The sequence below is a fragment of the Triticum aestivum genome, chromosome 3B (genome assembly GCF_018294505.1).
Source record: "Triticum aestivum cultivar Chinese Spring chromosome 3B, IWGSC CS RefSeq v2.1, whole genome shotgun sequence".
In the NCBI taxonomy this organism is placed as follows: domain Eukaryota; kingdom Viridiplantae; phylum Streptophyta; class Magnoliopsida; order Poales; family Poaceae; genus Triticum; species Triticum aestivum.
In genome coordinates this window covers 446,652,032-446,664,237 of record NC_057801.1, presented here as the reverse complement: position 1 = coordinate 446,664,237, position 12,206 = coordinate 446,652,032, and the positions used below count along the sequence as shown (strand labels likewise).

The 12,206-nt window shown below is 49.7% G+C and overlaps 1 protein-coding gene across 1 annotated transcript; it reads right to left on the bottom strand.

Annotated features, from left to right (window-relative positions):
• Positions 1–730: 730 nt before the first annotated feature.
• On the bottom strand, positions 731–1,993 carry LOC123065505 (GATA transcription factor 15). Its single transcript, XM_044488768.1, has 2 exons — positions 1,374–1,993; positions 731–1,246 (listed from the first exon to the last, which is right to left on the bottom strand). Exons 1-2 carry the CDS (start codon positions 1,734–1,736, stop codon positions 935–937), a joined length of 675 nt encoding a protein of 224 aa, XP_044344703.1. The 5' UTR covers positions 1,737–1,993; the 3' UTR covers positions 731–934.
• Between the last annotated feature and the right edge of the window lie 10,213 nt (positions 1,994–12,206).

Sequence of the window (12,206 nt, the reverse complement as noted above, 5' to 3'; positions counted from 1 at the left end):
GTTTCTAGGTTATTTTTTATTTCAGTTATCTTATGGTGAAAGCAAGTTCCAGATATGAAAATTGCAATGTCTATCTGATGTTGAACGGAATGTGAATAAAATTGCAATATCTATGTGAGTGAATGAAAATGTAATGTCTTTACTCTTTACGTGAAGAATGGGCATAGACGCTGACCGATGGGTCCGCAAAATATAGAGTTTGCATTATGCTGAATCTGAGCTTGCGTACAACCTCCTTTGTCAAAGTAAAAAATTTATGAAGGAAGCACGGTCCAAACGATTTTAGGCTGCGAGTATATTGCATCAGAGTTGCTCTAAAGTCTAAACCAATGCTAATTTATGCTGGCAGTAGCAGCGTAGCGAGATTGGAAGATACTAGTACGGAGCCTCACTCTCAGAAGCCCTATAAAAGAAAACGCAGGGCCTGTACGTACGTTTATGGGCCCCTGATATATGCAGCTACCGATGATTGACCGTTGGGGCACCGAGCCAGCAAAAGGTGCAAATCTATCTAGCTGTGCACGGGGTCTCCAATGAACACATCTCAGTGATGATTAGCAAAGCAGGACATGTACCATTCGCTGTAATCATCATGCGACATGCATCCACCCATCATGGAAAGATGGTCTACTAGATACTCCTATCTCGGAGTATATGCAAACCTCGGCTCACAAAAGAAAAGAAAAGAAAGAGAAAGAATCCTCACGCAACAAGAGGAAACAAGACGGGAGGAAAGGAAAGAAATCGGGGGGAGTGATCCATTTTCATTTCAGCTTCAACTTTCATGCAGCCGCAGCCGGGTCGTTGGTCAAGCACAGCATCTTGCGTGCCCTCAAAAAGAAGTACCACAGCATCATCTTTGTTGTTACTTAAAAGGGGAGAAGGAAGGAAAGAAAGTCCCTAGAGAGCGAGCGAGCTATGGCTATTGCTATGGCTAGTAGTACTGGAACAGGCTTGTCATCTCCCGGACGGACCCGAAAGCTGGCGACGAGGGCATGACGCCGAGCCCCCATGGCAGGCACGGCCCGTCCTCCGTCGCCGCGTCGCCGAACATCCCGTAGGACGCCGCCTTCGCCACGGCCGGGCCGTAGCACCCCCACTGCTGCTGCTGCTGCTGCTGCTGCCGCGCGTACCCGTACGCGTACTCGATCCCGCTGTCCGATGCCAACGCCGTCGGCGCCACCGCGGCGGCCGCCGCGCGCCTCTCCTCCTTCTTGTACCGGATTCCGCACGCATTGCACAATGACTGCACAGATGATGCAATACTGACCAGTTAGCATGGATGTACATATATGTTCGTAAGGCAGTGTTGCTGGGTACGTGGCCATGTACGTAGAGTATATGATCATCAGTTTACGCACGCACGCACGCACCTTTGGTCCGCGAGGCCCGTTCCTCCAGAGCGGGGTGGAGGTGGTGTCGCAGTTGGCGCACCGGCGAGCGGAGGCGGCGCCGGCATTGCTCTGATCCGCGCGCGCCGGGCCGATATCCTGCCTGCCGTTGCAGCTGGGCACCGCCTCCCACGGCAGCCCGGCCTCGGCGCGCCTGGTGGAGGGCGTGCCGAGCGAGAGCGTGCAGTCGACGGAGCCGCCGTAGGAGGCGTAGGAGCCGTCGTCGCCGCATTGCTTGCTGTAGTAGTGGTGGTCCCCCGGCGCCGCGGCGAACAGCATGGAGCAGCCGCCGCCGCAGCTGCCGTAGAGCAGCCCGCACGTGCATGGCGCCGCCTCGTGCAGCATCTTGACTAGTAGGAGCTACTTGCAGGAATAGATCGAGCAGAGAAGGCAATAGTATCTACTCTAGTGCTACTAGCTGCTGGTATCGGGGGAAGATTAATATGAAGAGGGAGGGAGAGCTTCGAGACTGGGGTCGAAACCAAACCAAACCAAACCAAAGACGACGTAGGGGGTGTCTGTTGCTGGAATCTGGAGGTGGCCGGCCACTTAACAGTTAACACACACTAGCTAGGGCTGTGGGTCGTTGAGGTGTCTGGCACATGTGGATGGATGTGGGAGGTAGGGTACGGGATCCTGGGGTTCTTATAGCGACGACGTGGGAGTACGGTGGTGGTGGGCTGGGGCTGGGGCTGGGTTGGCTCGCTTTTTACGTGGTAACCTGGGCCGACCCGATTTTGGATTCCGGCCGGGGGCGCGAGACGCGATGCCGCCGCAGCGAGGGGATCGGATGTCCGTCCAGATGTCTCTCTCATGCGCCTGTGGTGTGGGGCCGGGGCGTGGTCAAAGAAGGATGTGGCGCTTGGTCAAAAGGAAGGCCACGTGAAACCGGGAACAGTCCCCCATGCACACACACACACACACACACACACATATGGGGACGTGGAGGGGCTCTCGAGGAGGGATGTCGTACGTAGTGGTAGTGCTACTGACATGCGCTCGTACAACTACGACGAGTCCATTGGAGTTTGGCGATCACGAGGGGCACAGTTCGATCTGTCCCTCCCTCCTCCCTCCTCCTCTGAGCCGGTTGTGGGATCCCAGGCCAGGCCAGGCTATCCACCACGGAGTAAGTGAGCGAGCAACAAGGAGACGATGCATGGCATGGCATGGCATGCATGCATGCGTCCGTTAGGCGGGCAGCGTCGCAGCGATGCCTGAAAGCCTGCGGTGCGCTGCATCAGGCCGGCCGGTCGGGTCGGGTCGGGTCAGTCTTTAATTTCCATCCACGGGGGTGGGGTGTCATTTTGCAATGACACGACGGATCGAAATTTCTGGCCCTGCATGCAGATGCAGCACACCACCACCTTTGGCTGTGCGCAGTGTATCTGGACCGAAGCATGCATGCATGCATCGATCATGTTACGTTACATCTACAATACGTACAGCTAGACAAAACTGAAGATGAACTCGATCGGTGGTGGAGCTAGTAATAAAGCGGCGGGCAGGGTTGTGCTCCATGAAGATCACGTTTGGGCACATGATTAGGTCAAGAAGGAGCCGCTAGGGGCTTCCAAACCCAGAGAAAGAAGGAAACTAAAGAGCAAAGGAGGCGTAGCGAAAGAAGGGCGGATGGGAATGGGAAAATAAAAGAGCAAGGAAATGAATCAAAAGAAGCAAAAGAGCAAAAGAGGAGCGACGCGAGGATGAGGAGGGAACACAGGAAAAGACGGGCGGGCGCGGGCCGAGTTGGAGCAGAGAGAGAGAGAGAGAGAGAGAGAGAGAGAGAGAGAGAGAGAGAGAGAGAGAGAGAGAGAGAACAAGAGATATAATTGGCCGAAACAATCCATGATGGCTCCCCCAAGTTCCATAAAGTCCCCCGTCGAATCGAATCCGATCATCGGTCCAAGGAACAGTCGCGGTCAGGCATAGAAGATCCCGCCTTTTGGCACCAACCTCCACGCACGCAAACCCAGGACACATCACTCGCCTCGCTCCTGCCCTGCCTCTCTCTACTCCACGCTACGCTACGGGGATCCGATACGCCTCTAGCCTGATCATTCCCTCCTCGATCTCCTCCTACTCCTACATACAGAAAGAGTAGAGCAAAACTACTTACTACTTGACCAGTGACAGTGAGGCTTTTCTTTTGCTGTGGTTTGTTTCTCTTTTCCTTTATTGGTGTTGTAAGCAGGCTGCCTAATTCCCCTGCCAAGTCAAAAGGAAGCAGGCAGCGATGCCAGAGAAAGGCAAAGCCCGTGGAGCCCGTCATCTGCCCAACGGCCCAAGTGCGAGCCGACACGACCTTACCCAAAGCATACAGTATGATATATATACCTGGGGCCAAAAACATGTTTGGTCTTGCTTGTTTGTATAATATTTCACCTTCTAAACAAGCGGGGCCGGTCTTGGAAACCGAAACCAGGGTGATCCCGTTCAAAACACCAGGAACGCAAGCACAATGTTGTATCCAAGAGCGAGCTCCGTGAGCTATTGTTTAGCAGCCTAATGACCAGTTTTTGGCAGGGATTGTACGCCTTGTGCTTCGTGTGGCGATCTGCTTGCTCGCTGCATATGTGGACTGTCGTCGAGGAGGGCCTAAAATAAGACGGCAGAACAAACAAGGGGAGGAGCACGAGCGCAAAGCAGGATATGGGAGTATTGTACTACTAGCGCTACTACTGCGGTGTTGGGAGCACAGAGCTCCTCTCCTCTGTGGTGTGTGTTTGGTGCTGTGTCTTGTGTAGGCAATCCGCCCGAGGAGATCGTCGTTCAAAAAGTTGTCCCGACACTGCCAGAGTTAAGCCTAGAGATTGGTGTCCTTTGGTTGGGATATCTCAAGCCCTGGTCCCTTCTCTTTGCCCTTTGATTACAAGGGGGATGGGGACGGCATCTCTTGGAAAGCGATGGTGCCCCCCAGTTGTTCTCGTCTCTCGAGGTTTGAACCATTTTTGTTATTCTGCTAAATAAACATAAATAAAATATGCTCGACCACGTAGTGATCAGATAACTATAGGGTACTACACTATCACGTTTCTCTAAGGGCACCTTGATTCGAAAGGATTTCATAGAATTTTTTGTGGATTACAATTCTTAGGGCATCTCTGAAGCGGACCCTCAAGCCTTCTGCGAGCGTCCCGTCCACGCTGTTAGGACGCGCTTTGTCATCCAACATAGTTCTGCATTAGTCCATCGACAGATCCAAATGTCCGTTTTTCCACAAATCGAAACCAAACAATGAAGGACTTTGCATTGTGCTAATTATAGCGGATAGCTAGCATTTTAGCCGAAGATAGTATTGTCTAGTATATTTTCATTCGACGAAGGATGCTAGTAGGCATGATTTAGGGCTTGTCCTGAAGTCATCCAACTCCATTGAAGGAGTACTTAGCTTTTCACGATGTGCTTAGTAGGCATGATTTAGGATTTGTTCTCAAGACCTCCAACTCCAAACTTCTTTAATTCTCATCCGAAGTGAGCCTGAACGCGATAGCTCCAGAAAGCTAAAATCCAGGATGCTATCGTGGATTGTAGTTCATTTTTCTAAAGCGAAATATCCCCAGCTGAAAGTTCAACTAATCTTTGAGTGGTTTTGGTAATTCATGTTAAGTTGTATTTTATGTTGCATGTATATTGGAGTTATGACCCTCCTCCTAATCTTGTATAGTTGAGGTAGAGGTCTTCCTTATAATTATATATACGTGCACCAGCAACCCATCAATACAACGTCTATTGTATTGCAATCTTTCCCGTCTACATGATATCATCTTGGTTGGTCTAACCCTAGAGTTTGCCGCCGCCGCCGCGCCTCCCCGTTGCGCGTGCCGCCGCCGCCCCACCACCGCCGCACAACCCCGCCGCTGCGCCCTTCTCTTCCACCGCGCCGCCGCCCCTTATGTTGCCCGCTTTCGTCCCCCTGCCCGCTCCGATCGCCGCCGCCGCGCTTCTCTCTCCCGCGCCGCCGCCATCCGCGCCGCCTCCACATGCACACTCCGCGTGACTCTCAATGGACCTTGGTGAAGCGTATTCCTCATTATATATGCGGCACCATGTCTTTGGGACTCACGCTGACGGCCTCCGCCTCCACCGACCTCGTGGCATACTCGAATGACGACTAGGCTGGCTGCCCCGACACTCGGAGCTTTACGTCCGGCTACTGCGTCTACCTTGGGCCCTCATTGATCTCTTGGTCATCGAAGCGGCAGCCCACGGTCTCCCGCTCCAGCGCCAAGGCAGAGTATCGCGCCGTGGCTAATGTCGTGGTTGAATGCTCTTGGATACCTCAGCTGCTCCAGGAGTTGCTTTGTGATGTTCACAAGGCCACTCTTGTCTACTATGATAACGTCAGCGCGGTCTACCTCTCCGCCAACCCGGTTCACCATCGATGTACGAAGCATATTGAGCTCGATATTCACTTCGTGCGCGAGCATGCTGCCCTTGGCCGTGTTCGGGTCCTTCACGTGTCGACGACGCAACAGTTTGTTGGTGTGATGACTAAGGGATTGCCTACTCCCGTCTTCGAGGAGTTTCGGTCCAGTCTCTTTGTCTCCGACGATGCTTCGACCGCAGGGGGGGGGGGGGGGTTGTTGAGTTGTATTTTGTGTTGCATGTATATTGGAGTTGTGACCCACCTCCTAGTCTTGTATAGTTGAGGTAGAGGCCTTCCCTTATAATTATATATACGTGCACCAGTACCCCATCAATAGAACGTCTATTGTATTGCAATATTTCCCGTCTACAATTCATAATAACATATAGCTCAATGAACTAATATCCTTTCAAGTTGATTATTTCAGAAAGTTCAATGGTTGGCATGGCATGGACTAGAGATGTGGACCCCTCAAAATGTTAAGGACAAATATTGGCAAAAGCTCAAGACTCTTCATTTCTATTTTTGTGATCCAAGATCACATTGAGTCCATAGGAAAGCCAATACTATTAAAAGGGGATGAGGTGTTGCTTAATGGTCTACTTGCTCAAAATGCTTAGTGATATCCTCCAAAGCCCTCAACCACCTTCTCAATTCCAAATATGTCCATAACCTAAAGTCAAACTCGGCCCCACCGATTTGATTCATCTGACGCCACCAAGTTCATCTGACATAGCCACAGCCAGAAATCCTAATCAGTTCGGTCTCACCTATAGGGATCTCGGTCTCACTGAGATGGGATTTCAAACTCTCTGTTTATCTTTTGTATGTTTCGGTCTCACCGAAATGAGCGATCAGTCCCACCGAGTTCGCAGTGCAAACTCTTTGTTTCTCTTTCGTAATGTTTCGGTATCACCGAAAGGAGCGATCGGTCCCACCAAGTTTGCCTGGCCAACTCTCGGTTTGCTTGTTACTGAAATCGGTCTCACCGAGTTGAAGTAATCGGTCAAACCGAGATTAAGTTTTGCCCTAACCCTAGCACATCGGTCCCACCGAGTTCATCATGTAGGTCCCACCGAAAACCCTAACTTTCACATTTTGAACTGAATCGATCTCACCGAGTACACCTATTCGGTCTGACCGAGTTGGCTCTTTTGTGTGTAACGGTTAGATTTTGTGTGGAGGCTCTATATACCCCTCCACCCTCCTCTCCATTAGAGAGAGAGTCATCAGAACGTGCCTACACTTCCAGCATTCATTTTATGAGAGAGAACCACCTACTCATGTGTTCAGACCAAGACATTCCAATCCAACCACAAGAATTTGATCTCCAGCCTTCCCCAAGTTGCTTTCCACTCAAATCATCTTTCCACCATAGCCAAATATGTGTGTGTGAGAGAGAGTTGAGTGTTGGGGAGACTATCATTTGAAGCACAAGAGCAAGGAGTTCATTGATACGTCTTCAACGCATATACTTTTCCAAACACTTTTGCCCTTGTTTTGGACTCTAACTTGTATGATTTGAATGGAACTAACCCGGACTGACGCTGTTTTCAGCAGAATTGCCATGGCGTTATTTTTGTGCAGAAATAAAAGTTCTCGAAATGACCTGAAAATCCACGGAGACACGTTTTGGAATTAATAAAAAATATTGGCGAAAGAATCAGCGTAAGGGGGCCCACACCCTGTCCAGAAGGGTGCAGGGAGCGCCCCTGCCTCGTGGGCCTCCTGGACCTCCAGCGACCTCAACCCCAACTCCATATATTCACTTTTGGGGAGGAACAAAATCAGAGAGAAGGATTCATCACGTTTTATGATACGGAGCCGCCGCCAAGCCCTAATCTTCCTCGGGAGGGATGATCTGGAGTCTGTTTGGGGCTTCGGAGGGGGGAATCCGTCGCCATCATCATCATCAACCATCCTCCATCACCAATTTCATGATGCTCACCGCCGTGCATGAGTAATCCCATCGTAGACTTGTTGGATGGTGATGGGTTGGATGAGATTTACCATGTAATCGAGTTAGTTTTGTTAGGGCTTGATCCCTAGTATCCATTATGTTCTAAGATTGATGTTGCTCTGACTTTGCCATGCTTAATGCTTGTCATTAGGGCCCGAGTGCCATGATTTCAGATCTGAACCTATTACGTTTTCATGAATATATGTGAGTTCTTGGTCCTATCTTGCAAGTCAATAGTCACCTACTATGTGTTATGATCCGGCAACCCCGAAGTGACAATAATCAGGACCACTCCCGATGATGACCGTAGTTTGAGGAGTCCATGTATTCATTAAGTGCTAATGCTGTGGTCCGGTACTCTATTAAAAAGAGGCCTTGATATCCCTTAGTTTCCAATAAGACCCTGCTGCCACGGGAGGTAGGACAAAAGATGTCATGCAAGTTCATTCCATAAGCACGTATGACTATATTCAGAATACATGCCTACATTACATTGATGAACTAGAGCTAGTTCTATGTCACCCTATGTTATAACTTTTGCATGATGAATTGCATCCGACATAATTATCCATCATTAATCCATTGCCTATGAGCTTTTCACATATTGAACTTTGCTTAGTTACTTTTCCGTTGCCACTGTTACGCTTGCTACAAAACCGCTATTGTTGCTTTTGCCACCGTTACCGTTACTTCCATACTACTTTGCTACTAAATACTTTGTTGCAGATATTAAGTCTTTCAGGTGTGGTTGGATTTACAACTCATCTGCTAATACTTGAGAATATTCTTTGTCTCCCCTTGTGTCGAATCAATAAATTTGGGTTGAATACTCTACCCTCGAAAACTGTTGCGATCCCCTATACTTGTGGGTTATCAAGACTATTTTCTGGTGCCGTTGCCGGGGAGCATAGCTCCATTCTTTGAGTCACTTGGGATTTATATCTGTTGATCACTATGAGGAACTTGAAAGATGAAAGAACCAAGATTTTTCCCTCAACTACGAGGGGAGGTAAGGAACTGCCATCGAGCTCTGCACTTGATTCACCTTCTGTTATGAGTAAATTTGCGACACCTACACGTGCACCTGCTATTGATTTTGATATGTCGCATGTTATTGATGATGCCACTTCTGCTATGAATGATGCTTATGATGAAACTACTTCTATGCTTGATAATACTGTGCCATTAGGTGAATTTCTTAATGAACAACTTGCTAGGGTTAGAGAGAATGAAATTATTGAAACTGATAATATTGATGAAAGTGATGATGAAGATTCTCCCCCTAGATATGAATTGCCTGATGTGCCTCAGGGTTATGTTATGGATGAAGAAACTGCTAGAGACCTTTTTGCTTGCAAGGATAGATATGATCTTAAGAAATTGTTAGCTAAGCTGAAAGAATCTCTAAATGCTAGAATGAAATATGACCCTGCTTTTGCTACTTCACCTATCTGTATTTCTGATAAGGATTATGATTTCTCTGTCGATCCAGAGTTAATTACTTTGGTTGAATCTGATCCTTTTTATGGCTATGAATCTGAAACTGTTGTGGCACATCTTACTAAATTGAATGATATAGCCACCCTATTTTCTCATGAGGAAAAAATTCGTTATTACTGTATCCTTAAGTTATTTCCATTCTCATTAAACGGTGATGCTAAGATATGGTTTAATTCTCTTGCTCCTGGTTGTGTGCGTAGTCCCCAGGATATGATTCATTACTTCTCTGCTAAATATTTCCCCGCTCATAAGAAACAAGCTGCCTTAAGGGAAATATATAATTTTGTGCAAATTGAAGAAGAGAGTCTCCCACAAGCTTGGGGGAGGCTTCTCCAATCACTTAATGCTTTGCCTGATCATCCTCTCAAGAAAAATGAAATACTTGATATGTTTTATAATGGACTAACCGATGCTTCCAGAGACCACCTGGATAGTTGTGTCGGTTGTGTTTTCAGGGAAAGAACTGTTGAGCAAGCTGAATTGCTATTGAATAATATATTGAGTAATGATAATGATTGGACACTTCCTGAACCAACTCCTAAGCCAACTCCGAAGAAAAGGGGTATTCTATTTATTAGTCCTGAAGATATGCAAGAGGCAAAGAAATCTATGAAAGAAAAGGGTATTAAAGCCGAAGATATTAAGAATTTACCACCTATTGAAGAAATACATGGTCTTGATAACCCGACATAGGTAGTAAAGGTAAATTCTCTCTATAGATTTGATGAAGGCGATATCCCTCATTATAAGTCTGCTAGCCAATGCTTGGATGAGTTTGATAATTTTATTGTTAAACAAGAAAACTCGAATGCTTATGTTGGTAGACAATTGAAACATAATGCTTATATGGTTGAACACTTGAGTGATTATATGTCTAGAGTTAAAGGTGACCTTAAGCTTATTAGTAAACATGCATCCATGGTTACCACTCAAGTAGAACAAGTACTTAAAGCACAAGATGATTTGCTCAATGAATTAAATAATAAGAACAATGATAATGTTGTTTGTCGGGGAAACCGATCACCTATGGGGTCACAAGGATCCTTTCTATGTTCGGCGGGGATTAGCTGCGCGAAGAGCAGGTTGAGCCATTAGCACACGGGGGATTTTTATCCAGGTTCGGGCCGCAAAGATGTGTAATACCCTACTCCTGCTTGTCTAGTTATATGTGTGTTCTTGAGCTTTTGAACTAGATATGGTGTGTCCTTGGTCCAAAAGTCTGAATCCTCTCTCCGTGTGCCTTGGGCCTCCTTTTATACGAGAAGGGGTCGCCATAGTGGCACACAGGAGGTGGCAAACTATAGTGCACGAGCTTATCACTCGGCAATGTAGGACAAATGCATTTAATGCGTCGCCTACGTGTCCCCTTGCTTTGTTGGGGGTGGCAACAGAAGCCATCCCGTCCTTTGCCGCTCCTCCTCGCCTTGCCACGCGTCCGGGTCGACGAGGCATGCAGCGCCACCCTGGCCAACCAGCTGCTGTGTTTGTGCAATGGTAAGCTTCCACAAAGATCTGCATGCCGCCACGCAGGCGCCTGCTTAGTTGGCATGCCTATCAGCTCACTGGAGTGGTGGTGAGGTGGCGAAACCTTGTCGGGCGCGGGTCTGGACGCGGCCCAGCGGTCGTCCCCGGCAAGGCTTGCCGGGGGGCCTTGGAGTCATCCCCGGCAAGGGCCTTGCCGGGGGTCTTCGTCTTCTGGTCCCACGTGGATCTGTGGACCGTCAATCTTCATGAGGATCTGCATGCTATTGAGCATGTGCTCTCTAGATCTTGGTCTTAACATTGTCGATGGTGTCAGAGCTCTCAGCCCCAAGGGTGATGGACTTGCTGGTGCTGTGTAGAGACGCCCCGGCAAGCCCCTTGCCGGGGGTAGTCCAGCTCGCCCCCTACTCCTTGCGCTTCGGGTCTTGGTAGTCTTCGTATTTCGCCTTCCTCTACCTCGCCAAGCCCTACCGCAAGCGTGGCTGCGACTGCGCATGCACTAGTAAGGGGTACAGAAGTACCCATACTTTTGTAAACCGACAGGAGCCCCCGGGCCTAGGCCACACATAAGCGCAAGGCGTAGTTGGGCCAGGCCCAAGGCAATACGCGGGCGGGCGTGGCAGAGATGGATCACCATGATCCTTCTGTCAGTTGCGCTTCCCCACAACCCGCGTCAAGCGCGTGACGTGGGGGTCGTGCGTGGGATGGCCTCAGCATGCTTGCGTCATCTCGTAGTCGATAGTAAAGAGGCGGCCTGTGCTTTCCTTTCTAAAAAAGAAGGAATCTGTGGGGGCGCTACTCATTTACTAAGTGGACTCGGGTCGGAGCTTGCATTGCGCCGCACCCCACTATCACGGGGTGGAAAACGGTTGTCCCACATGTCCTCACGCCCCCTTCCGCTTCACCACGTATCCTTCATGCCTTGGGAAGGGCACGCGGTGGATGCGGAGGACGTGGGCATTAATGCCGAGGCGGGAAACTAGGTGTTTATTGATTGGGGGAGCGGGTCGGTTCTGATTCCCCACGCTTTCGAAGGCCGCATTGGTCGTGCAGGGTGGCCTCCCCTTGGGCCGGGTGGTCGGGCCCCGGCCTCACTTCTTCTACAAAAAGGGGGAGGGGCGGTGTTTCTCCACACTCGCCCCCTTCCCCTCTTTCTGCTTATCATCTTCCTATGATCCACCATGGTGAAAGGGCGTGATGGCGCTTCGACAGCGGCGACAAGGGCTTCTGCTCGACAGCGGTTACTCCATCGGAGCCTCCGGTGGCAGAGCCCGCCGTGAGGGGAAGAGGAAGGGGACGAGGCCGAGCTTGTCGTGGTGCTCTGGGAGGAGGTGGACGAGGCGGCGCTCCAGCTGCGCCTCCGCTGGCGGCCTCTCCTCTGATGGGCGGGCACATCGGGGACCAGCCCTACGAGTTCTTCATCAGGCTATATAAGCCTGTGTGTAGTCGTCTCCGGCTTCCGACCCGGTTCACCCAGGTGATGGAGCAGGATGCCCCGCTGGCC

What these genes read in the sequence shown, in the direction of transcription:
- LOC123065505 (XM_044488768.1), bottom strand. Translation starts at nt 1,736, where the DNA reads ATGCTGCACGAGGCGGCGCCATGCACGTGCGGGCTGCTCTACGGCAGC. An exon ending in ACGGGCCTCGCGGACCAAAG is followed by an intron (nt 1,247 to 1,373) that starts GTGCGTGCGTGC and finishes TCATCTGTGCAG; the next exon opens with TCATTGTGCAATGCGTGCGG.